Here is a 27,744-nt window from a genome sequence, read left to right as displayed (position 1 = left end):
ATAGAAGAATTATTTTTCTTTCAAAATCAGATTTAAACTCTGCCCTTGAGAAGTTATGATCTTCCAGGAATTTTATTTAACTTCAGTAAAAATTTGCATGTTGAAACTCTTACAATTTAGTAACCTACAGGTAGTACTAAATAACTTGGTAACTTCAAACAGCTTAGCAAAGTACTGAGGAGGAGGTTAGAGGCAGATTAGGGTTGGAATCCCTGTTCCAAGACTTCTAGTTGTACTCTTTTGAGTAAATTACCTTAACTTTCTAAAACTATTCACCTCTCAGATGGAGATACTCACAAGGCTACTCTACAGCACCTGTATAAAGCAGGTGCTAAATTTTAGTTCCTGCATGTTCAAAAATTTAAACTGAATTTGTAACTTTTTAAATAAAGCGTATAAATTTATCCCATATGATTTTATAATGAAACAAGTTATTTGTCAATATGGAGCTAGAAAGAATAACAATACATGAAAATTTAACCCAGTGACATGTAACCACAAAGCTTTTGAGTAGAAAACTGCCATTTAAGTCAAAAACAAAAAGTGAGAACATGTATTGCATTTTCCCATACTGAGACACTAAAACTCATTTTTCAGTACTTCTTAATTTTGTTTTAAGCCTTAGTTATTTGGGGAAGAAAACAAAAGGCACTGTAAGAGACCCTAGTATAAAAATATAGTTATTCCATTTCATTACATTATGTTGAACAAATTAAATTAAATCAGTATTTACTGTGTCAAAAGCATTAATTCAGGGTCCATAAAAATTTTGTATTAGTAATTCTGCTACACATTTAAAAACTATTCCTACATTACTACAGAACTTACTATCTTTAATATACTCGTAAAAATGTCAGTGAGAAAAGTAGACAATATATGATTTTATTAATAAATAGCACAAAAGCATCAGTGATAACTGTTTAAACATTAAATTTTTTTAAACATCTATGTCTTGGCTTTCATGTTGTGCATATTGGCCTCTATGGCACTGTAGTAAACACATGAAAATATTTCCCATTTCCATGCACAGGTATTCAGCTATAACACCATTTACAAATTATTATGGACAAGGTAATCTCTGCAATAATTAATACTCATTTGGACAGCCACAATTAAATGAATATTAAATCAAGCAAGAAATAGGCTATGTTCAATATGCTCTAGATGTCAGGTTGTAATATTTAATGTCATTTAAAACTTAATTTTCTTTAAAGGGACATCTTTTGTATATGTGGGTGTTCAAATGAAAACTGAGAAATGCATTCTTTGACCATAATAACAAAATTCACACACAAAAGGGTGTTTGCCACCTCCTCTAAAAGAAGCAATACATTTGCTTATCATCTCTCTCCAGGCATCCTTTCCCATATTATTAATGAAAATGCTTACAAGCACCAACCCCAAAATTCTGTCTTCAAGGGAAAGTTATAAAGTTAAAAAAGAGTGGCTCATTTATATAAAAAAAAGTCAAATTTCAGCAACACTAATGCTAAAAATGACATCAATTAAACCTCTTAGCATCCACAAAGTATAATATTTCCATGAGTTTTCTATTATGTGCATATTTATTTTAAGAAGTAAAATGAAGTTTGAACAGTACAGTCTGTGGTGTGGTGACATCAGCAACTGCCAGTTCTTGCCCATCAACGAGTCCCAATTCTAAAATAGAAAAAGTATAATTAACCCAAGCAAAAAAATCTCAACAAAAAGGGTAACAACACACACATATAGAAACTATAGAGTATTATGGCCTAGACAAATATCAAAATCCAGTTCTCTTTAGTCAAGGTAATATTATATGTGATTTCTTAGAGATATCTCAATATTCTACTAAAAGAGTAATTAATTCTATTATTGTTTCTAAGATATAAGTAACTATGGTGATATCATCATTCAAAGGCATTAAGAGTAAAGCCAGAATAAGTATTTATTACTATTACCAAAAAAAAGAAGAAGAAGAAGAAATTGATTAGTAAATATACTCATTTAAATACCTTTCAATGTCTTGGAGAGATTGGGCCTTGTTCGTTCTTCAATAGAGGTTACTGACTAGAAAACAAAATTATTTTAGTGTAAAGCATATTAAATGAAAATAAACTTTTAATATAATTTTGTGGGAAAAAAAATAAAAACCGAACACTGATCACCTGTAAGTAAAGTGTTCTATTTTTTCCCTCTAATGTGGCTGTGATGGCTGGAGATTTCATCTGCCTAAATATAATTATGATTAAAAAATATATCAAAGATTACTTCTTAAAAAAATAATTCCAGTTTTTAAAGTTTTAAAATCACAAAAATTATTTTTACAACATAACAAAAGTCCAAAACACTTACAGTGAAGCACTATTGGTTAGATAATCCAAAACTTCCTGCAGTTTAGCTGATGGAGAAAACTGAATATTTTGAGGAAGCTGGCTACAAGCTGGGCAGTTTTCCTACATATATAAAACACAAAAAAGCACAGTGGCACATGAACCAGTTATAGTCTCTTGATAACAATGAGGCAAAGATCAAGTTGTTTTATAAACATGCATACTTCCTATGAACAAATGTTTATGCTTTAAAGCCTGCTTTTCAGAATAGGCCATTTTTCCTAAATTATTTTGCTAGATAGTATTTATTTCAGGCTATATTACAAAAGATATATAGTTATAGGGTTCTAGAAGTTAGAAAATACTCAGGGTGTGAGCAATTTCATTCATATTTCTAACCACTAATTAATATTTAAAAATCAAAGTATGGGGGGTGGGGGAAGGGCACAAAGGGTGAAGGGGTGTACCTACAACATGACTAACAATAATGTACAACTGAAATTTCACAAGGTTGTAAACTATCATAACCTTAAAAAAAATCAAAGTATGCATGATCAAAAATTTTTTATTAGTATACTACTACTAACCTTTCTCTCTGCTTCAAATGTGTATGTGTACAGTCCATCTACATCATTGAATACCAAGTAATTATTAAGGGGAATATATGCACTGTAATGAAAAAATGTTCATTTTTATACAGTTGAGCCAGATCAAAACACAGATTTACATACATATTAAAAATGAAACCCATTACCTTGTGGCTATTTTAAAAACCTCAGTGGCACACACAGCTGAAGAGGGGAGAAAATAAAGGTGCTTTAACTCAATGAAAATTAGACATTTAAAATTAGAAGTTTCTTTAAAAAAGTCAGTTATAAATCAGAATGGATAAATTTACAAGGCTACTGATTAAAATATATATAAAAATATATATACACACATTTAAAAAACTGAGAGAGTAACAATTTTATATTTGTTTTGTTTAAGCCAAGTGAAAGAGCAACATTACATTTTTCTTCCTCTTCTTAATTAGCAGCCTGTTATACTGATTAAAAAGAAATGGTACTAAAGTGTCCCCTAACTCCAGAGCACTTTATTAATGACATAATGTAAGACAAAGTATATAAAGGTCCAATGATTTGGTCTTTTTAGGACAGCCTAATTACACCACCCACCCAAAAAAAGACTTCAAATTCCTACAACATCAGTTTTCTGAGCACAAGTAGCTACAGAAATGTCAATTTAGATACTGAATCAAAAACTAAAGAAAAGAAAAGGAAATCAAGCATTGGCCATTGTACCTCACCTGCAATGACTGCATTTGTGGAAGCTACTGCAGGAATGATTCGTTTCACTACCCCTGAAAAAATATATTGATTGAAATATGGTTATTTCTTTTAAAAAATAAGTATCTTAAATTAGCCAATGATTAAATAATTTTTCCATAACTTGATTTTTCAGGCTTTTAAGTCAGAAAACAGACCTAAGTTTAACCAAGAAAAAAATCTTTTCTCACATTCCCATCTTTCTGTGGCATGTTCAGAATCTTCAACAAGTTACAACAGCAAAGAAAAGTAAACTCTTCACTAAGCTTCGTATAAAGATGAGAGTAATACAATAATAATAGCTAACAGAGTGTTTATTGTGTTCCAGGCACAATGTGAAGATTAAATAAGATATTACTGAATTTTCCCAACATCCTTATGTTAGTCGTCTTAGTCTGATTTTAAAGATAAGGAAAACGAGGGTTAGAGAAATTCAATGACACCCACAGCTATACACCTAGTAAGTGATGGGGGCGGTACATAAACCCAGATCTGCCACAAAGTGCGTGTCTTAACTGATGCATACTATACTATACTCAATAAGGTTTGAGTAAAGTATGAAGAATAAGAGTCACCTAATTTTTCCTCATATAATAGTTTCAGCCATTCGATTCCCAAAATTTACAACAAACAGAAAAAGTGCCCCTCATCAACTTTGTTTCACTCTATATTTGGACTACACAAAATATTAAACATAGTTGTCTATTTCTACTCCACTTTTTTCATAAATAATCCATTTTATAACTATATTTAAATTATTAGTTTTAGAAAACAAAAACTTCAGAGAAAAGTAGCATATTATCTTGGAGTGTGAGGGAGCACTGAAAGAAGTGCTTCCAAGACTTTAGGTGTAGACAGGTCAAAGACTTCAGAAAAAGGCAAACATCTAAGAAGACATGAAAGGAAGACAGTTAATAAGTTTGGAAAGGCTGTTTTAAAAAGTTAATTCCAACCATATGATTACGTGTAATTTCAGAGAAGGGGAAATAGGGAGAAGCCAACCTCCTGATGGTTAAACTGGAAGCTCTCCAGTGAACCAGGCATAGCAGAATGTACTGAAAGGAGGAACAGGTAGTCACAGTGAGGAGGGTAAGAGACGCTACCGATAAGAGCACTGCCAAAGTGATAAAGACCTCCCCACCCCCTCCCCGCCTCAAGAAAGCTGGACTTCACTTCCAATTCTGCTCCTCTACTCCTTGTCAAGCCCCTCAATCATCAGACTGAAAAGTACATACCAAGCCCTGCTAAAAGGTATGGAAGGATGAACGAAACTACATATTAAGAACGAATTTACAGTTCCTGATCAGGACAAACTGAATTCATTTGTTAATCCAAATAATTACCAAATGTGCACTATACGCCCAAGAATGTTCTGGGTCTGAAGAATAGCAGGGGAAAAAAATCTGCTCTTACAGAGCTTTCATTCCAGTGGTGGAGATAACACTCAAGTAAATAGATAGGAAAATTTCAGATACTGAAGAAAGTAAAACAGGACATGTGTTAGAGTTGACAGTGGTGGAGATAGTACATAAGACTGGATGGTTAAGGAAGACCTCCCCTGGGAGGTGATAATTTAAGCTGAAATCTAAACTATGAGAAAGACCCAGCCATGCAATGACCCGGGGAAAGAGCATTTCTGAAGAGTAAACACCAAAGGCAAAGGCCCCAGAGCAAGGATGTATGAGAGTGTAAGCATGAAATATTCTTTGCATTAAAAAAATGAGGCTACTATTAGTTCTGAGCAATTATAAAAAGGTAAAATAGTGAATGACTCAGAAGCATTTTCAGTTGAATGATCAGGAAAACAGATTGATTCTGAGAGATAAGCAGCCAGCCTCGAGAGGACCCAAGGAAGAGCATTCCAGGCATAAGGATCAGCAGTATTAGAGCTCAAAGTGGCAATGAGTTTGGTGTGTTCCAGGAGCACAAAGCAGGTCAGGACAGGGGGAGAGCAGGGAGCAACAAGGAGGGTGTAAGAATGGAATTTTCAAAAGACTTTACTAGAACATCAGTAAATATAAGGAAATAATCACAGAAGAGAAATGGCAGGTTTTCAAAAAGAACACAAAGCTCTTTCTGGTGAACCTGGTGATGATCTTGGGCAAAATTCTAGAAAGGATGAACTGTGAGTACCTAGATTAGGAAGCTTTGATCACTAAGATTGAACATTACGATTGTTTACTGAGATAAGCCATGCTGGACTAGCCTCATTTAGTTACGATGACTAGCTTAGCAATCCAGGGAAATGTGGGAGATAGTGCATCCAGGCTTCACTAGAGCAGCTGGAAAGGTCTTTCCTGATATTCTTGTGAACAAGAAAAAGAAATATGAAGTACTCAAGAAGGTCTGATCAACAGAATGAGATAAACCTAAAAGGACCTGACCAGAACTGTATTCAGATGTCTGTTCTCAGCCAGTTCAGTCTTGCTAAAATTTTTAATTAATTATTTGGAAATGAGATAAAGGATATGATTATCAAAACAACAGGTGAAACAAAGCTAGGGAGAACAGATAAGTTGGCAGGCATAAAAGAATACATATACATAAAGGGAGAACAGCAGGTTGAATTTAAGAATAAATGTGTTAGGATCTATACAGTCACATGCCACATGAGGACGTTTCAGTCCATGATGGAACATAGATATACAACAGTGGTCCCATAAGATTAGTACTACGTAGCCTAGGAGTGGAGTAGTACACATCATCTAGGTTTGCATAAGTATACTTTATATTTGAACAATGATGAAATCGCCTAATGATGTGTTTCTCAGAATGTATCCCCATCATTACGTGATACGTCTGTACTTGGGTATTAAAAAAACAAACTATAACTCCAAAAAATTGCCAAATCTATAATAGGGAGATGTGGCTCAGCAATTGCATATGTGGAGAAAACTTCCAGATTTCAATGGACAGTAATCTCCAAGAATCAAAGGTATAGCATCAACGTAAACAACAAGCAAACAAACAACAAAAAACCCTGCTCTCCTCTAAGTCTGCATCAATTATCAGAAGTCTATTACCTAAAATAAGACCAATCCTAGAATGCTACATTCTACCCTAGGTAGTTAAGTGAAACATGAATAACTGGAATACAATCAGAGAAAACCAACATGATAACTTAAAGTCATGCAACATGTCAAGGGTTAAAGAAACGAGGAAGGCTGAAGGTAGTGATAGAGATTTGGAGGGAATGCGATCACTCTTCTCAATAGGTTAAGGGCTATTACTCAAAAGGGAATTAGATTTATATATGGCGTACCCTGGGACAATACTCAGACCAAACTAAAGATGGGGACTGCTGCTCAATATATAGAATAATTGTCTTAACGCTTTTGTCCAAATGTGAAATATATTGTCTCAGGAAGTGATAAACTCCTCTTCAGTGAACAATAAAGTGAATGGTTCTATTTGGATGACTCAGGGCCTCTTACAATCCTAAGTAAATAAGATTCAATGATTTTATTAAATTCCTCCTGGCCAAGAAGTAGTATGGATTCTATTGAACTCAGCTCCCTCCTACCAAATTTGGGGTACCTGGAAACTATTATTTCCATGGTACCTTTACTGAACCTCAAATGGATGGTACTAGCTGAAATTACTTGTCAATTATTTCTTCCAAAGCATCCTCAACCCTTAATAAACACATCATCCTAAGATCATAATTCATGACAATTCACTAACTTACCTTGAGTGAGTCTATACGTAACACCCCTAATATTATATTGTGATGCTCTCTCTAGGGATTTTTGGAAAATCCACTGAATATGATCAGGATCATCTCCATCTAATGGAACCCCTTCTGTTAAGGAAAAAAAAAGAGAGGAGGACAGAAATATGTAAACATAAATCAACTTGCTTTTAATGTAACTGTCCAAATAAATAATATAGACAAATATATATCTTATGGAATTCTGAATTATGAAATTAGGTTTGTTACCTCCAAAAGGCTGCTCCTTAGGCCACTGCAATATCCTTACATACTCAATACAGTGTTCTGGTAGCCTGGGCATAGATGCAATGGTGCACATGGGAAAATTAACCTAAAACCATAGTATGCTTTTTTTAGTGGATTTTAAATAATGAATTATTTTTAAATGTAACTTGTAGTTAAGATCTAATTTGTAAGTTTCTAAAAGTTCATCTCAGCCTTCTGCTTATAGAAAGAAAACATTTTATACTATTAATAATGCTTCTAAAAGTAACAGAGAGCACCTGAGTCACTTCACTTAGGTTGATCTGCCTATACAAATAGGTTTGCTGTACATCTACAAGGTATGTAAATGTAAGCTTTGTGAGACAATGAGAAAAGTGCTGAATAAATTCTCAAACATGAGCACTGTTATGTTTACCTGACATTTAATCTGAAGGGATAAAATAAAACAAAACAAAAGCAAATTCAGAGTTGAACTGCAAGTAAATACTCATAAAATTATTTACATTTATAAATCAAAATCCCAACTGCCTTTTTAAAAGTGAGTATATAGACTAAAGACCCCCATTTTTGAAAAGTTCATTCTCACTCCTGGTATCTTTATTTCCCTAAAACAACCGCAGGCACAAACCAAAGAAAATAGATTATAGCTCTATCCCAACATATAGCTTTGCAATCGATCCCTTAACCCCTACTCTCCAAATAAAAAATACAAATGAATTATGAAAACAGAGTAGGATCAAAACTATGATATTCAGTCTGCACCTTTCCTCAAATAGAGAATTTCATATTTTATCATCTTCCTTCTTAGCAAGATTTCTAAAATATGGTTACCCCTAATTAAAAATCCTAAATATTGACTAGACTTAATAATTCAACTCTAATTCCACCCTACGATACTATCAGACAATGCAGTTGCTTTTTGGATTACCTGTGGTGGATACAGTTCCAGTGTGCATTCAATACAAGCAGTCATTCCCGGCAAAATCACTCGGGCATTTCCTTTAAAACCTTCTGTCCCCCCATCTATCAAAGGGACAATGGAGCTTGGATCTAATGCACCATCTTCATAATTTAGAAGAGATATCTAGGAAAAGTATTTGAAGGATTTAACAGAAGACGGGGATAAAAATTCACAAAAAGAAGCATGCTGCCAAGTAATTAATCCAATCAATCACATTACTGAGTACTAATATATCAAATCAAGAGATCATGATATTAGCAATTTATGTCCTCACCTGAAAACTGATGACTGGCAATAAACAAGAAGTACATCTACTTAATTTAAAATTAAATAAACTCTTACTTTTTTCAAAATTCTAATTTTTCAATTCTAAATTTCAATTTTTCAATTCTAATTTCAGTATGTTAAGAGCAACAGTAAGAACTTCAGAGAACCATAACAACACTAAAGTCTTTACCAGCATGCCATTTATCCATCTTCTGGCTATGATAGAATCCAGTCCACACACAATTATATGAAATTCTACAAGAAAAAAAAAAATCCAAGTTTAGTTTTTAAAAATGCCGTTGCACAAAATAATTCACTTTCTAAGACACAACAAAAAATCCCACTTTTTATTATAATACAAACACACAAAGCTACTAATCCTTGAGTAATTCTTACTCAAGACAGCATATAAAAATGCAGCTAACAGTATCAACAAAGAATTAAAACAGTGGCATTCTCCTTCCAATCAGTCAACAACCTTACTGAACAGCCAACACCAAGAGATGAAAGCAGATGAATAGCCTTCACATAGCTAGCAATCTTCAGATAGCTAGCAAATAAAAACAGCAAAAATTTAGTGAGAAGTTAATTTCAGGTATAACTTACGTCGATAGAAAGTATCATTAAAATCCTGAATCTTGTTGAAATGTCTGAATATAAGTAAAGGAACTTAAGCTGCTAAGTTTTGTAAAGTTAATTTAACAATACCATAAAGGAACAAATTATAAATGTATATTTAACACAAGAAATACATCATCAATGTTCAAAGCAGTGGAATTCAAGGAATCTGACAAAGTGAACATAATCCTACTTCCTGACAAAACCTCTTGTCTAAACACTCCTCCCCTAAATACTTCGTTTCTCTCATCCCTGAACTCTTGTTATATTTATGTCTCTCTTATACTCTTCCTCTCCTCCAGTTTTTACACAAAACCATAAGCCCTGAGAAAGCAGAATGTGTGTCCTCAGTCAGCAGCACCAATCAGGGAGACAATAAACATTTGTTTACTCAAGGGAACAAGCACATTAGAGTTCCCATTTAGCTGGGTGATTTTAAGAGTTACTGTACGAATTAAGACAGTTGTGTCCCTTAAATTTATATAACGTTATATGTCAAATATATTCCATTAAAAAAACAGGTATGTCCAATAGCTTCAGCAGGTGCTAATAAGTATTTTTGGCTGGGGGGATGAGTCCTTTCTTCCTCTCTCATTTAAGTCAGTTTTCCAAGTCTCTCTTTTTACCCAACCAAACCCTATCAACAGTCTTCCCCTGCCTGGACGCTGCAAAGGGAACCCCCTTCATAACTGGTTGTGGGTGTGCAATCATAACACTTAACCTTTTTTTTTTTTTTTTTTTTTGAGGAAGATTAGCCCTGAGCTAACATCTGCCGCCAATCCTTCTCTTTTTGCTGAGGAAGACTGGACCTGAGCTAACATCCATGCCCATCTTCCTCTACTTTTTTATACGTAGGACGCTTGCCACAGCATGGCTTGACAAGTGGTGCGTAGGTCCACATCCAGGATCCGAAACGGTGAACCCCAGGCCGCCAAAGCAGAACGTGCGAACTTAACCACTGAGCCACCCGGCCAGCCCCCAGCACTTAAACATTTTAACATCACATGTGCAAAAAAATTTTTTCAATTTTTCTAATGGAGCAATTTTATGCTTAATAATAAATAAACTATACTTCTCAAAAATTACAATCCATTATATATTTTTAAAAAGCAAAATGGAGAAAAGAGGGTCAGTATATGCTTGCCCTAGATTTTTCATTCTGGCCTACAAATAAAACTATGAAAAATAAATCCAGTTCTAGCCCTCACCCAGTCAGACCTCTCTTTGTTTTGAATGCTAGGCAAACAGGAGGCATAAGCTGGAGCTAGGACAGCGAGGTCAAGAGAACCAAAGCAAACATTGGAGCAACAGCAATGGGGACCCAGGAAGCAGACCAAGAAATCCCATCTCCTGGGTTTCTTTAAAATACCCAGTTTCCCAGATCTAAATAATGGGGATAGACAGAGTATGCATACTTCTTTTTGCTTTTTTTCCTTTCACCCTATAAGGGCCTGTATTTGTATTTTTAAACTTTTTATTTTAAAATAATAAAGATTCACAGGAAGTTGCAGATATACAGAGGTCCCATTTGTCTTTCACCCAGTTTCCCCCAGTGGTTATATCTCGTAACTACAGTACAATCTCAAAGCCGTGAAAATGACATTGGTACAGGGTGTGTATCATTCTGTCACTTCAACACAATAAAGATACACAACTATTCCATCACCATGAAGCTCTGCCCCGTTACCCCTCTGTAGTGAGACCTATTCTGCCCCCGATCCCCAAGGCCCAATCCCAAGCAATCATCAATTTGTTCTCCATCTCTATAATTTTGCCCTTTGAACAATGTTATATAAATCAAAAGCATACAATATATGACCTTTTGAGATTGGCATTTTTCATTCAGCATAATGCCCTTGATATCCACTCAAGTTGTGGCACATTTCACTAGTTAGTTCCTTTTTATTGCTCAGTATTATTCCATGGTACGACTGTACCACACTTTTAAGAATTTACCTATGGATGAATATTTTGGTTGTTTCCAATTTTTTGGCTACTGCAAACAGAGTTGCTATAAACATTTGAGAACAAGTTTTTATGTAGACGTACGTATTTGTTTTTCTGGAATAAACGTCCAAGAATGAAACTGCTGAGTTGTACGGAAAGTATATGTTCATATTTTTAAAACACAGCCAAACTGTTTTCCAGATGGCTATGCCATTTTCCTTTTCCCACCAGCATTGTATGAGTGACCCAGTTTGTCTGTATCTTTGCCAGCATTTGATACTGTTACTATTTTTTATTCTAGCTATTCTGATAGGTGTGTAGTAATAATGTCATTGTGCTCACAATTTGAATTTCTTACAGTGATGCTGAACATCTTTTCATGTGCTTTTTTGCTATCTTTTTTAGTGAAATGGCCCTTCATACTGTCCATTTTCTAATTGCATTGTTCTTTTACTATTTAGCATTCTTTATATATTCTAGATATGAGTCCTTTGTCAGATACCTGCTTCATAAGCATTTTCCAGTCTGTAGCTTGTCCTTTCATTCTCTTAAAAGGGCCTTCACAGAACAAAATTCTTTAATTTTGGAGAAGTTCAATTTATGACTTTTTTCTTTTCTGGAACACGCTTTTGATGTGCTCAAAGGACTATTCACCAAGCCCAAGATCCCAAAGATCTTCTCCTGTTATCTTTAATCTAGTTTTACATTTTATCTACAGTTTTACATTTTATACTTAAACTTATGATCCATTTTGAGTTAACTTTTCTAATTTTGAGGTTTTAGGTTGAGATTCATTTTTTTTGCCAACCGATATCCACTGAGTCCACCACAATTTGTTAAAGAGATTATCCTTCCTCCATTGAATTGTTTTGCAGCTTTGTCAAATATCAATTGGTCATACTTACATGCAGGTATTTCTGGTTTCTCTATTCTGTTCTACTGATCTATCTCTCTGCCAACACCACAGTCTTGATTATTGTCACTATATAATAAGTCATGAAATTATTCTTTTTCAGAATTGTTTTAGGTGTTCCTTTGCCTTTCTACATAAATTCTAGAAGAATCCTGTCTCTATCAACAAAAAATTTTGCAAGGATTTTGATAGAAATTGTGTTAAACTTATACACAACTTTGGGAAGAAGTGACATCTTTACTACACTGAATCATCCAATTCTTGAACACAGAATATCCTTCCATTTATTTAGATCTTCTTTGATTTCTTTCATCAGTATTTTGCAGTATTCAGCATACAAGTATTTATTTTGTTAGACTCACACCTAAGTATTTCTATTTTTGAGTGGATGTAAATAGCACTGTATCTCAAACTTCAGTTTCTATATGTTCACTCCTAGTAGAGAGAAATACAACTGATTTTTGTATGCTGATTTTGTATTCCGTGGGATTTCCTACATAGCAAATCCCATCTCCTGAATTTCTATAAAATACTAAAAGTTCTCCAGATCTAAAGGTATGGGAATCAACACTGTGAATACTCCTTTTTCAAAATATGTTTCTTATAAAAATAAATTTACTCTGACCCATCTTCCATTTGGATAAAATACATTGACTATTTTCTCTGTCTGCTACTGTAGAGAGACACAAAGATTAACTGGATCCAGCCTATGAACTTCTAGTCTAGTAAAGGAGATATGCAATTAAAACTGAAATTAAGAGCAATAATACAAAATAAATGATGGCACTGGCTACATAAGCTTAATTTAAAAATTAGGGCAAAAAAATTATATAAGCTTAAAGAAGATTGGCAGGATATAAAGCAAAATGTTATCAGCAGATATCTCAGTAATAAGCTTACTGCTGCTGCTTTTTTTCTTTTTGCTTATCTGTATTCTCTATGCTAAACATCTCTCTTAAAGAAAAAAAACAAAAGCTTTAGGAAGTTAAGTAATTTTTTTGTCAAAAGGATACGGAACTACATTGCAATTAGGAACTCTGTCATTTAGAAATTCTGCAGCAACTTCAGCCTTAGGTCTTCCAACATCTTTAGGCCTACAGGAAAAATTATATTTAAATTATCATTCATGATATAAATCTAGATGATCTACATAATTTACTTTAAAACATTAAAATATCCATGGTGAGTTTATTTAGAGGATGTTTGGAAGGAATATGTTTATTTAAGTAGTTTTGATGAATAGTCATTCAACACTAAATGTCAACCCTTGGCTGATGTTCAAAATTAAGTATTTACGAGTATTGACAAGTCTAATTAAGAATTTCCTAAGTGAAAATATCAACAGTGCTTTTTTGTTGTTGTTAGGTAAAGCATAATAACGGCATGTTTCCTGGCTATTTCTCACTGTGGCATTTCCCAAAGTAAAAAATTACCCCAGACCCAGAGCATCCCAAGTATCTGCCCTGAACCCCAGAACCTTAGGGTATTACTGTGCAGGTCTTGGCTGAAATAGACACAAGGTTCATTCTGGGGATGCAAGAACCTTCATTTTCCCCCTTCTTCCCATGTGTGCTGATTAAGTAGTAAATTTTGTGTCCCCTAAGAAGCTATAACACCATGTTGTTGAAGAAGGAATAATTCCAAAGGCATTATCTAAAATCGCAAATATTACCAATATTTTCAAGAAGCTAAAAATGCAAGGCCTCAAAAAGTCACTCGTGGATAATAACCATAGCTGTAGGTAGGAAAGGACATGAATTCTCTCTTATAATCTCAGTACACATGGTATTTTCTTTCCCATTATTTCCTCATTCTCCTCACAGAAATAAATCACTCCCTAGTGTATACATAGTATGTGCTTCATTACTACCTTCTCACAACATATTTTTGGTTAGATACATAGGTCTATCATACGCACTAGACTATGAACACCTGGAAGAAAGTGACCGTATTCTTATCGGTTTGTATTCTTCCATATGTAAGCACAGAGTAAGCACTTCAAAATAAATGAAAATAAAAAATCAATGTGTTTAGCAGAAAATTTACTTTATTTAAAATTGGAATTTTAAAGAAAAATACTTTAACATGTGAATTTTCTTCTCTCCAATAAAGCAGCGTGCTTTTTTGATTCAAAACTGCTGCTAAGAGTTTTATTCTGACTTTGTCTTAAGTTTCAATAGAAAAGACTCTAGCATAAGTCAAGGAATTTGATTTCAGTATCACTTTCACCTACTCTGGACAGAAGTCTTTAGGTATGTAAAGGGAATGAAGCAGACTTTCAAGACTCTTTTAAAATGAGGATTATATGCTATCCCAGTAGATCCCAAATAAAAGAACTCCTAGATGGTTTCTGTGGGGACTGCTAATTTACCATTCCAGGATTAGGGGTCAGACTGTTCCTCCAAAAAACTGCACTTTGAATAAAATGGCCTTTCACACACATCATCTATGCAGGACACCTTGACCTAATTACTTAACCTTGAAAACAAGTACCTACCCTGAGGGTTGCTCTGAGATTAAATGAGATGATATAGATAAAGAGCCTAGAAATGCTTAATACATCTTAAGCATTCAACAAACTTAAATAATCACTATGATCTTCAATCATTATTTTAGCAGCAAATTAAAGGGCGTGGCCTATTATCAATAACCAAACAATTCAATGGTGTCTTTTTCAGAGCTTCCATACACTAAGATTGTCAGACTGGAAAGTGCCCACAAACTTTCCTATAGAGAAATTTCAAGGGTTAAAAAATAAACAAACAACTAAAGTTTAAAAGTTAAAGGCAGAGTTCACACTGCAATTACAACACTTCATTAACTTAATTTAGTTTAACCCATCCTTCAATCTCTTTAAGATCTTCCACAAGGATAAAATAGAGGTTTTACACCTATACAAAATTTAATTTGATCTTTTCTGCTAACCTAACCTTATGCTGCATACCTAGGATTATTTGAGCACTTTCTGTCAGTACTCTAATCACTAAGAGAGAGAGGAAAAAAAGTCCTTATTGCTCCACAGCTATAACTCTTTGACTAACAAACAGACACTTCTATCTAAGCCACTCAAACTTCTAAATGCTACATACTAAAATTCACTCATGAACCTCTCTTCTCATCTGCAATATATATGGCCTACTTCCAGTTTTTAAAGTCAGTTCCAACAAACCATTCCTAGATGCTTTCTGTATTTCATGTATGTTTAAGGTAATTATCCCTCTTTGTTCCATTTCAATTGCTCTTGGGTTTCCCTCCCCGCCTTAATTCTTAACTCTCCATTTTCCTTCCCTGTCTATAAAAAGTTCAAACTCTTTTACAACTTCGTTGCCTCAGAGTCACCATTCAAACCATGGCTCATAGGTCGCCACCAATGTATCTCACTAGGGCCTGATATTCCAGCTACTATTCTCTTATTACAGGAGGAAGAGAGCTGCACTCCACGTCTTCAGGGCACAATCACTCCAAAACCACATAAGCCTTTTGGAAATTTCTTTAAAAAACCAAAAGCATAATTGCTTACAAAACTACTTCCACCAGAATGCTCAAAATTTTACCTGAAATGGGAGTGGTAGTTATTTTTTTAATAAAATTAGTGTTATCCTCTCAGTAGTTTTTAAAAATTATTAAACTGCAATTTACTCAAATTCAAATGATTATCAGGATTTTAAACTAAGATATTAAAACTTACCTAAATAAAAACTGCCTATTTAGATTGGAAACATCTATAGTGTCCATGTCTATAACATGAATCTGTCTAAAACCAGACAATGCCTGTGGGAATAAAAAAAATCCAATTAAGAAGTTTCCTCACATTTGAAACTTTAAGATTTGTTCTCAATGTAGTCCTAAATCTACAAATTCTCAATAATAAATTCTGCATAATCATATTCAATCATTAAAGAGTCTTACAAGATATGTAAAATTCAAAGTTCTCGTAAAAGTAAAAAACATGTAACTACTCAGTTTTAAATAGTCTTTAACCAAAAGAGAACATTTCAGTATTTCTACAGTTGTTCTATAATGCCATAAACACATCTATAAATTTTGTTGCTTTGCTGTTGCTGCTAGATATTTTAATTTTACTAGTCTTACTAATTAACTATATTTGCTATTCTTTTTCAGAATATGTTAAAAGCAATTTCTACAAGTTTTATTTTAGTTTATATAACATTAAGTATGTCAAAATTCAGAAATAACTATTATAAGATACACTTATAAACATACATATGTAGACTGCACATGCAAAAGGGGAGTATCTTAAAAGTACTGAGTCAAGAACAGGCAATCAAAAAAGCCAGAGAAAAGCAACACACTGTTGTGTTTCCGTGATAATGCCATACATTCTAACAATACAACCACTACTCAAATTTACCAGCGGAACCAAAAGACTGAAAAAAATAAGCCTCAATAATTAATCATGCTTTTCTGGTCTTGGTCAGTTTACTTAAAAGTGATCAAATTAAATCACTTGCCAATAATTTCTCCATTTTTCTGCTCCTCTTTTCTAGCAAGAGACGCTAAAACGAGTTGTCCATACTTGCTTTCTCAAATTCCTCTCTTGCACCTACACTAAACAAGTTTTCGTTCTAAACAAACTCCACTGAAAACTGCACTTGTCAAGGTCACCAGTGACCTTCATGTTGCTACCTCCAGTGACCAATTCTCAGTCTCTCTGACCTCACCCAACTGAAGTATTTGGTAGGGTGTGGATCATTTCCTCCTTCTTAGAACACATTCTTCACTTCGTCTCCATACTCAGGACAATCTGAACACTTCTTTAAAATTGGTTTCCAGTTCACCACACTCAGGAGTTTCCCCTCCTACTTTACTGGCCAGAATATAGAGTGCCTCTGTGCTTAGTTCTGGTGACCTTACACAATCCTGTGAGATAAGGCATCATCTAACAGACATCTCAAACTTAACAGTTTCAGAAACCAAAGTCCATCATCCTCGCTCACCAACACCCCCAAATCTGTTCTTTTCTCAGTCTCCCTCATTTCAGTGAACACTAACTCCATCTTTCCAGTTGCTCAGGGCAAAAACCTTGCTGTGTCATCCTTGACTCCTTTCTTTTTCTAATGTCCCACAACCAATCCATTAGCAAATCCTGTTGACTCCATCTTCAAAACAGATCCAGAATCTGACCACCTCTCCCCACCTCCAATGCTACCACCCTGTTCCAAGTCACTGTCATCTCTTGCCCAGACAACTGCAACAACCTTCTAACTAGCTTCTCAGCTTCCTCCTCTGTTCCTCCTTTAGTCTCTTCTCAATACATCAGCTACCATGATGATCCAGGTTAAAAATCAGATCAAGTCAACTCATCTGCTTAAATCTCTCCAGCGACGTCCTGACTTGAAATAAAAGGCAAAGTTTTTACACTAGCCTCTAAAGCCTTTTGTAACATTCACTCCAAGCCCCTCCATCTCCCATTACCTCTCTGATATCCTCTCAGAAAACGTTTCCCCTTACCCACTTCTGCTTTAGCTATAATGATTTCCTTGCTGTCCTGGAACTGAACAGTCATGCTCCCACCTCAAAGCTTGTGCACCTGCTGTTCCGTCTGCCTAGAATGTTCTTGCTCACCTCTTTGTTCAAACAGCAACTTTCTGTAAACTCTTTCCCTTCCCACCAGGCTACCTATCTTCCATCCTTCCTTTCTCCATAGCATTTATTCCCATATGACATATGATGTATTTTACTTGTCCTTTTCCTTTCACTAAAATGTGAGCCCCACAAACACAAACACCTGTCTGTATTGTTCAATGCTGTATGTTTAGCATCTAAAATGGTGCCTGGCATATGGGGGAGGAGATTCAACAAATATTTGCTCAATGTAATTATATTATATCCATATAATTCAATAATATTAATGTCATATTCTTTTTTTTACAATGAGCCTTTGTGGGGCTTAAAACCAATTTAAAAAACATGTATATCTCTTATGTACTTATGTCTGAAATAACAAGTGGTAAAATTGAAAACTCTTAGCTTTTTTCTTTTGTCTAAGAGGTTATTATAATCCAATAAATAAATAACAAGGCCACTCCTAAAGTTGGTTGATGACTACTCCTCTGATCTAATCTCCAATTACTTTACATTTAAAATTAGTCTATATCACATTTGCCAATAACAGCTTCAAAATGGAAAAAGTTAAGCATTAGGGAATTTGCACATACAATGCCTACCCAAACCACTAACCATCCTCCATGAATCCTTCCCTTCTAGAACTCTTTGGTTTTCACAGTGCAAGAGTATTTATGTTTAATAAGGTATTGTCATTTTGATAACCCATCAAAGAGTATAGAGTATACCATACATACTGCTACTTATTTTGTGTGAGACTTGTCTTCCCAATGAAACTTCAAATACACTAAGGACAAGGACCATACCCTATAATCCCCAAAGAAGTGCCACCCACTAAACAGCATGAAGCATATTCAACTTTTGCAGTTTCACTAGGGGTGACATTAGTGTTTACTAGCAAAATTAATGTGTCTGTTTATATTTAAACTTTAGTCCCATGGCTGACTTTTTAGGTCCTTTATCTGACTCTCTTACCTGCCTCATTTTCTAAGGAGTCTACTTTAGCATTTCCACACACCAGTGAGAAGGCTGGCATACAAATCAATTCTTCTCCTATCCATTTTTGTTAAATAAACTGATACAGACTTATAGAAACTACTTGGTTATCAGAAGTCAATTAAACTAACTAAGTCACAAATTATGTGTTTCCAACCAGTATATGGAAACAGCTTCACTAAATAACACCCTCACTTAAGATGATATTCATTAAAAACAAATGGACGAAAAAAAAGAAGAAAAAGGTTTAGCTCTCCCCAATTTTATGGGTCTACTACCATATGGTCATCAAAAATTACTGTCTGATTAGGTCATATAATGACCTAATGGTTCAGTGAAAAGAAACTTGATTAAGAATTGGTGACCTGGATTAGATTCCAGGCACATCACTATAACCCAGAAAAACTTGGGCAAGTCATTTAACATCTCTGAACCTCAGTGCTTCCCCTTACATAAAATGAGACGATGTCCTAGCCACCTAACTGGGTTATTTTGAGGAACAAAAGAAACAACAAATTATTTGAAATTACAAGTTAAAATATGTGTTGCCAGTTTTGTTATTTACTTCACTGAAATTAATGGGCATTCTGTAAGAGGAGGTACAAAGATCTGTTTGATAAAGAGCAGAGAAGAAAGCAGGAGTAAAAATTTCTATGAATGACTTTATAGTTAAGGACTTTAAGTTTAAAAAGTTTCAAAGTTACATCATCATTTTAAACCCCTTCTGGAATTTAACCCGCTAAACTTATCTAACAAAGGCTCAGGAGAAAAGGTTAACAATCATAATAAACAAATTTCCTGGTATGACAGAAAAGGAAAAAGGTTAATTATCACAAAGAAGAAAAAAATACATATTTTGTATATATATTACCAGATTTTTCAGGAGCTCACATCCTAAGCCGCCAGCTCCAATGACTAGAACTTTACATGTGTCTAACAAAAATTGGAGAGACTGTAAAGAATGAAAGGCATATTAAAATCTGGATGATAAAAACCAGTAAGTACCATCAATAAAGCAACAAATCATAAAATAGTTTCTGATGTTTCCACGAAAAATGCAATCAAGGATAAAGAGTTGACTTTATAATTAATAAATTATTTTAAATTTATGAACAAGGTAGAACCAGAAATTCTATAACCCTAGTGATTTCAGAGTTTCAATTTTAATGTTCTTAAATTGACTTTTATTAAACGGCTATTTCTAACAAGAAAACTATGCCTACTTAAGCGTTATCTTTTGTTTTTTTAACTTTGAAAGGGGATGGAAAGCATCAAATTCAGTTATTTAACTGACTTCCTAAAAATAAAAAAGTGTAAAAATCTTAAGAGAGGATCGAGCAGTGCACAAGGTGTTTAATGGTCTTAAAAAAGAAACTAAGAATAATAGTTGCTTTTGAATACAGTGAGTGAAACTTACACAACATGAGATGATAGGAAGAATAGATAAAACTCTTAGAAAATTGCATATCAGCAGAAATACAATTTGAAACAATCATTTAACAGAAGTATCTTAAATTATCAGGGGAAAAAAATTCAGAATCACAAGAAAATATGCTGGATTATCCACAGAAAAGCACAATACTGTCAATTCTGTCCAAGATTAAAGGAGAGAAAAGTTATTTAGATGAGAAACACTGGGTCAAACCCAAGAATTTGCATCTTAATTTTAGGAATAGCACAATATTTCTATTTCAAAACAATCTCTCTGTATAAACACAAAAGGACATAAAAATTTATTATAAAGAATCCTTTTTCTACCTTGTAATAAAAAACAAGTTGTATCTAATTGCACACTTACTTTAGGTCAGACATTACCAGTCTAAAATTCTATTCCTCTAATATACCGTAGTCACATAATTTTTAACATGCAATTAAGTATATTCAATTCCAAGTAAAGATGCTCATTTCAACTAAATTTTAAAATTTAAACAAGCACATCTATATTCCTATCAAAATTAATTTCTCATATCAGGGCTAAAACGGGGAGGGTGTCTCAGAAATTATTTTAAACTGAAATTTTAAGTGAAGTATAACATAATTTTAAATGAGGTTATCAAGTTATTTTACTCTTGAGAAATTTCAACATATTACATGAGAAATGTGAAAAATAATGACTCAAATATTAGTCATTCAAATAAAATCAGCTGCAAATATTCAATGTAGTATTTCAATATAACTTATACAAATGTATTAGTATTTTATTATAAGAGCAAATTAAAAAGGAAGCATTTTATTATTTTTGAAACATAAAACTACTAGAGGAGTTATTTAAAAATAAATGTTTCTCACTTCAGTGCTCGGTTCGAAATCAGGGTGTGTGAAGGGTCCAGATCGCTCGAGGAACTTCTTTACATGGTTCCAGCGACCTTCCCAGTCTCCAGTGTCCCCACACCCACCATCAACAGCCATTCTGCACAGAACACAGTAAATTCAGCTGCAAAGATCAGTATGAAAAAGCCACACCTACAACTATTATGGTTTCCCCAAATGAAAAGGTAACCACACCAGACCTGATCAAATAAAAAGGGAGTTATTCAATGCGGTTATGCTCATGCTTTTAATTTTTTTCCTTAGCTATCATATAGTTTATTTAAAGTTAAGAATTGCACTTGTTCGATGAAATAAATCAGTTCACCTGTTTTTGGGTTCCTAAAGCAACCCAAGATCAAACTTGGGATATTGGTTAATGGGTAAGAAAGGGGCTTTTCTACATTCGGAATTTACCAAAGATCACTGTAAACTTGTCCAATCTGTTCCTTCAATACACTTGGGCCAGGAAATGTCAGTTCCAAGAAAAAAAAAGGAAACCCTCCACGTTCAGAATTGTGATGCTTCACATCTAATACAACGCACATGTCCTTTCCAAGTTTGAAAGGTGTGAGTTAAAGATCATTTTTGATGAGAGGAACTCTCACACATTTTTCTCTGGAAAGAGAGGTCCCAATTTTCAAGAGAATCTCTTAATACTATGAGGTGGTTTGGCTTGCCACTAAACACAAAATAAGTTTCAGGTTACAACTTTGCCAAAAAAGGCATTGCCATCTAGAAATCTTTTAGCACATAGAAGAGGGACTCCTCTAACAAAATACATGTATTTTCTACTCCATGCAAGATTCATGTTTGGTTGTGATTATTTTTAATTTTCAAATTTCCTATAACCCCACAATTTCTACCTTCAAATATATCAGTAATATCCAATTTTGACAAAAAGAGATCAAGAAGTATTGCCTAGCAATGAAGACCATAGGTTTTGATGCACAACTGGGTTTGGATCCACAGTTAATAGCACTGTGACCTTGAGCAGATTACTTAACGGCCATAAACCCCATCTGTACGTTGTCTGTAGCTATTTCTTAAGGTCAGAATGAGGATAAGGAGATAATCCACGCAGAGGCCTTAGTGCAATACCTGGCATATAGTAAGCATTTGAACTTCAACTGTCACTTTAAGCAGAAGCGGAAATGAAAGATAGAGAGGAACGTGAAATTAAGCCTGTCATTCTAGTTCTCTTGAAACTGAAATTTAACTTTTTGAGGGACATACCTAAAGGCTTTAAAGCTCGGCTACCAAGAATTGGCACAGAAATTACTACCTCACCACACCCACTGCAAGAGTACTTTCTTCCCCTCCCATTTAGGGAGGAGGAAAAAGGATGTGGTGCCGGCCAGCTTGGAAAACACTGTTTAAATCTGTCTCACCAGCACAAAATAAGCATCTGATAAGAAATAGTGTGTGTAATAAATGGGGAAAATAAGCTCTTTGGGGTTAACCCTCTGCTTTGAGCCAATTATTCTGCAAAAATGATTGCAGTGCTTAGGGCAATACCTGATGCAGAAAGTTCTCATAAAAAGTTTGCAATTAATTACTACTGTCTCAGCTTTTACGAAGGGCCAAAAGCGGCCTATTGTCCGTTTCACGTGTTTGAGCAAGATTCCCTTTCCACAAGGTCACGGCTCTGACAATTTGGGATGGAGGAAGAGGGGATGCAAGGGTCCTTCGGCGAGACCTTTCGGTCAAGCACTCCGGCGGGCCCTGCGGGACCTGCTGCGGTGCACCCGAGCCCGGCGCCCGCCCGAGACAGAGCCCGGGAGCGGCCCGCCGGGGCCCTGGGCTGCGGGACGGGGGTCAGGGGATGAGGCGGCGCGGCCTGCGCTCCGGGTGCCCCCCTCCCAGCCCCCCGGGCCCGCTGCGGCTGGTCCCCCAGGCCTGGGGTGGGGGGAGGCGGGGGTCCCCGGAGAGGGCCCCGGCCTCCCAGCAGCACTAACTTCTCAGCCAGCAGCTCCTCTATTCTCCTTCTTTTCTTCTCCCTAAAAGAAAGAGAGAATAAAAGAAGGGTCAACATCACGCTACACATTGGGCGCCGCGAGGGGATGGGGGGCGAGGGGACGGGGCGGGGGGTGGGGGGACCCCCGGCTGGCGGCGGCGACCGCCCACCGCCGCGCTCTCTCACAACCCAGCCCAGCCGGGCGCGCTTGCAGAGCCCGAGTACTTACGGCTCCTCGCCATCCGCCATATTGTTCTCCGCCTCTTCCCAGGTGTCCCCGCGGCGGGCCGGGCGGAGGGGGGCGGGGCCGGCGGGCTGGGCGGGGAGGAGGGGGCGGGGTCTGCGGGGAGGAGGGGTTAGGGCCGGGCGGGGCGGAGAGGATAGGCTAGGGCCGGCAAGGCGGGGCGGCGGGCTCCGATGGGAGGAAGCCGGGCCAGCAGGAGGGCGGGCGAGGGCGGAGGCCGGCGAGGAGGGGCGGGGCCTGCGGGGAGGAGGGATTGGGGCCGGGCGGGGCGGAGAGGATAGGCTAGGGCCGGCAAGGCGGGGCGGCGGGCTCCGATGGGAGGAAGCCTGGCCAGCAGGAGGGCGGGCGAGGGCCGAGGCCGGCGAGGAGGGGCGGGGCCTGCGGGGAGGAGGGATTGGGGCCGGGCGGGGCGGAGAGGATAGGCTAGGGCCAGCAGGAGGGCGGGCGAGGGCGGAGGCCCGCAGGGAGGGGCGGGGCCGGCGGGGAGGGCCGGGGCCCGCGGGGAGGGGCGGGGCCGCCGGGGCCGCCGGCTGGCTGCTCTGAGGCTGTCATGGGCCTGACGTCTTTGCGTGTGTATTAATTACAATCTTGATTAACTACATTTAATTAAGTTTTATCCAGTGTATAATATTGTTATACTGCGTGAAAATATAGACGTAATACATTATATGTTTATACAATTTATATTTAATAATTATATAAAATCCTATATTCTATTAAAAAACTCCTTGGAACAGCTACCCTAACATTCCAGAGCTTCCCTCTGAGGCAAAGCATTGGGGGAATTTTCACTTTCAACTTTTCAGTATGGTTCCAACATCTTTGCATAAAGGTATGCACTTTAAGAATAAAATTTATCTAAGTCAGTTTATGGGGGTGGGATGGAGAAATTTTCTTTCTTTGTGATTATCAATATTAATATTTGTGTCATCACATCATTCTGTCAGTTAAGAAATTAAGCGGAAATGGAACTAAATTGAAAAAACATTTTTTCTGGGAAAAAGTGTATATTTAGATAAATAGAAGAAAAGTATAAAGAAAAAAAGCACAAAAATTAAAGTTAGAAACTCATAATCTCATCACCTAAAGATAAATGGTGATAAAATTTTGGACTATTTTCTCCTAGAATCAGAAATAGGGAGATAGATAGATACATAGATGTGTGTGTGTGTGTGTGTCTGGATGGCTGGATACAGAAAAATAATCATGTTCAAAATATATAGAGAGAGATATTTCCTTCTTAGAGTGGTACAAGAATGATATTTAGAGTCAGAAAAAAAGTTTCAGTTCTTAACTCTCCACTTATTAACTATGAGACCTTGGGCGCTTCTATGTCTTCATTTGTAAACTGAGGATAGTAATATTCACCTTGTAAAATTGTTTGAGAGTTAAATGAAATCCACAGTGATTCTCAAAATATAGTCCCTGATCACCTAGTTTAGCCTCATTTGGGAACTTTGTTACAAAGGCAAATTTTCAGGCCCCACCCTCAATCTTCTGCAAAGCCCTGTATGATTCTGTGCAAAATAAAGCTTAAGAACCACTGAAACGGGGTACATAAAGCCTGATGAGTACTCACTAAATGTAGCTGCTGTTAATAAATTATGATATTTAATATCCTCTTTGTCCTTTATTATCCCCTAGTCGGGTTCAATTCAATGGCATTCATTGAGCTGAAAATCAGTGCCAGGCAGTAAGTGGGGGATCACAGTCCACTGTCCAGAGTAGGAGATACACCAGCCTCATTCACAGGTCACATGTCTCAACATCAACCCAGAACCACTTTTTCTTGCCCCAACTGCTCCACAGATGGAAACCCCTGCGGTTAAACCCTAGCTTTTCAAAACAGGCTCCTGTGGGCCCCCAGCAGTGCTACTTTCAGGAGACTTTTTGATTATTGTCAGCAAGCACCTCAGCCCCCTCAGATGGTAAAAATCAACAGGCAACTTGGAGATCACCTAGTCCAAACCTACCCATTTTACAGGGAGGAAACTGAGGCACAGGGGTGGGATGCGGCTGGCCCATGAAGAGGTCTGCAATGGCATCTGGCCCTTCATCTGCGTGCCTTGGCACTAACAACCTGACTCACTGTAGTGGTATTTTGATAGATGACACCAGGCTCTCCCACTGGCTCAGACTGACCCATTAGAAATAGCCACCTGCCCTTGCCAGTAATGAAAGTAACAGAGACGTGCAAGGGAAACCTGCAACAGGTTTATTTCATTTCAAATGGAACATATCATAAACTATTAGACTATCCACCATGGTTTATGTACAGACGGATAAATATTCAGGGTAGTCCTATCTAGAAGCACAAATCTGGATATAAGAGCCTCAGGAAGGCCTCTACATTGAGTTGTCGCTGCCCCGCCCTTCCTCCCCCCACCATGAAAAGTGACAAAGAGCTGCTATTAATAGCATTTCAAACGGTGACTGAAATAAAGTAAGGATTCCATATGTGTTCATTTTTATTTAAAATGATTTTTCGACAAAAGTAGAAATGTGTAGTGAAAAAAAAGTCTCCTGTAATACAACTGGAGAGAGAAGCACGCCTAATATTTTGGGAGAGAAGAAGAAGGGGATCATGCTAAATAACAGCTCTGTCTGGCTTTTTCATTTATTTGTTTAAACCTCTTTGGAGGTTTAAACAAATAAATAAAAATACACTGAACAAATGTTTACTGGATATCAATTGCCTATGACCAACGAGGAATCATATTATTACTAACACGCACTTGACAACTTACGATCATGCAGTACTGAGCAAATGGAAGGTAAAAGTTCTTGGTCACAGCTCCTAATGCTCGTTGATCTCTCCAACAGGTGTGGGGTCCTACTGGGGCTCCTCCGCTGGTCTTGACCGAGATGATTTACTCAGCTTGCCCAGGGTGCTGCTTCTTGAAATTCTTAAGCCCCAGGGAATTCTTCTACACCCTCTGACTTCCTGTAACTCAGCACCAAGGCCTGGCACGTCCTCTATCTAGCTCTCCTCTTGCTGTCTTGTATTTAAGTTAGTATTTCCACTGCATCACAAGATCCTTGAAGGCAGAGCAAGGCTGCATTCTTCTCACCTTTTTTTGTCTCCCACAATGCTTTCATAGAGCCTTGAAAAGATTCAAAATATCTGTTAGCATCATTCTGAAACTTTTCAACCTTTTTTCCCCTAGCAAGTCTATCCAGATACAACCACAAAAATAAAATTGCAACAAGATAGAGAAAAATCAGTGCATGTTCATTATAAAAGCATAAAAAACAAATCAGGTTAAAGCACTATTAATACCATACAGATGAATCATGGCCCGTACTATTATTAATAACAATAACAATAATATCTAACTGTGAGCAATTACTATACACTAAGCACTTCCCATCCACTTTTTTGTCTTCACCTGTGTGGCAAATGTTCTTATTACACCCACTTTACACGTGAAAAAACTGAGACTAGAGGAGATTAAGTAATTTCTCCAAAGTTCCCTGCATTTTTAATGAAGGAGCTAGGACTTTAATTTTGCTCTCTCTGACTTTAAACCTTCCCATTTTTCTGGAATCAAGAAAATGTGAGAGGTTAGGAACATTTTCACATTTTAAACCTTATTCAAAAAGCATCATCTAGGCTGTGTCTTAGCACCGATTCAATTCAGTCACCCAACTTTCCTGAACACCAGTGGCAGGAGTAATTCCTTAGAGTCATTGTAAGTTCCTGAACTGCCTTCTGAATCATCAGGAAAGTCAAATTATGTCTTCTAGACTTTGCATTAGGTATATTTTTTTATTTTTAGGTATGCTTTTTTTCTTGGTGAGGAAGATTGGCTCTGAGCTAACATCTGTTGCCAATCCTCCTCTTTTTTTCTTTTTTTCTCCCCAAAGCCCTGGGACGTAGTTGTATATCCCAGTTGTGGGTCCTTCCACTTCTTCTATGTGGGAAGCCACCTCAGCATGGCTTAACAAGCAGTGCTAAGTCCCTGCCCGGGATCCAAACCAGTGAACCCTGGGCCACCAAAGCAGAGCCCACAAACTTAACCACTATGCCACTGGGTCGGCCCCAGTATTAGGAATGTTTTATTGCTTTCCAATTTTTTGAAAATTGGTATGAGGAGAGTAAATTCAGTTTTTTAAAAACAGCACCACTTACAGATTTAGAGACTGTTGTCTTAGACACTAGCATTGTGGAATTCTGCCTACCACACTATGCAGTGAGTCAAAATACTTTTTTCTCTTGCATTTGAGATACAGGGAGGTTTACTGTACCAACCAGCCCCTTAACTGAAAAAAAGATGATCCTTTTGGAACCCTTAGAAGAGAATTTACAACTAATACATCTCTTGACAGTTCTTTGGGCTGAGATACAAAACTATCACATTACCTATTAACATA

The 27,744-nt window shown here is 36.6% G+C and overlaps 1 protein-coding gene across 3 annotated transcripts; it reads right to left on the bottom strand.

Annotated features, from left to right (window-relative positions):
- Positions 1-866: 866 nt before the first annotated feature.
- On the bottom strand, positions 867-26,254 carry UBA3 (ubiquitin like modifier activating enzyme 3). Of its 3 annotated transcripts, none has more exons than XM_008520050.2 (18): positions 26,118-26,254; positions 23,128-23,169; positions 21,152-21,272; positions 19,734-19,814; positions 15,969-16,051; positions 13,294-13,374; positions 9,409-9,452; positions 8,993-9,057; positions 8,503-8,658; positions 7,578-7,680; positions 7,326-7,439; positions 3,619-3,672; positions 3,067-3,103; positions 2,900-2,981; positions 2,335-2,435; positions 2,148-2,211; positions 1,995-2,049; positions 867-1,659 (listed from the first exon to the last, which is right to left on the bottom strand). In XM_008520050.2, exons 3-18 carry the CDS (start codon positions 21,269-21,271, stop codon positions 1,571-1,573), a joined length of 1,329 nt encoding a protein of 442 aa, XP_008518272.1. In that variant the 5' UTR covers position 21,272; positions 23,128-23,169; positions 26,118-26,254; the 3' UTR covers positions 867-1,570. The 3 variants fall into 3 exon arrangements, with proteins under 3 accessions (XP_008518272.1, XP_070432954.1, XP_070432955.1); XM_070576853.1 differs by lacking the exon at positions 26,118-26,254 and adding an exon at positions 23,356-23,842; XM_070576854.1 differs by lacking the exons at positions 23,128-23,169; positions 26,118-26,254 and adding an exon at positions 23,356-23,855.
- Positions 26,255-27,744: the final 1,490 nt, after the last annotated feature.

This window comes from Equus przewalskii, chromosome 15 (assembly GCF_037783145.1).
Source record: "Equus przewalskii isolate Varuska chromosome 15, EquPr2, whole genome shotgun sequence".
Taxonomy (NCBI): Eukaryota; Metazoa; Chordata; class Mammalia; order Perissodactyla; family Equidae; genus Equus; species Equus przewalskii.
This window is presented reverse-complemented; position numbering and strand designations above follow the sequence as displayed.

Coding starts and splice junctions, on each gene's coding strand:
- UBA3 (XM_070576853.1), bottom strand. CDS start 23,375: ATGGCGGATGGCGAGGAGCC. Junction 9,453..13,293: donor CCTAATTGCAATGTAGTTCC/GTATCCTTTTGA, acceptor ACTTATATTCAG/ACATTTCAACAAGATTCAGG. Junction 8,659..8,992: donor GATGGATAAATGGCATGCTG/GTAAAGACTTTA, acceptor TACTTTTCCTAG/ATATCTCTTCTAAATTATGA.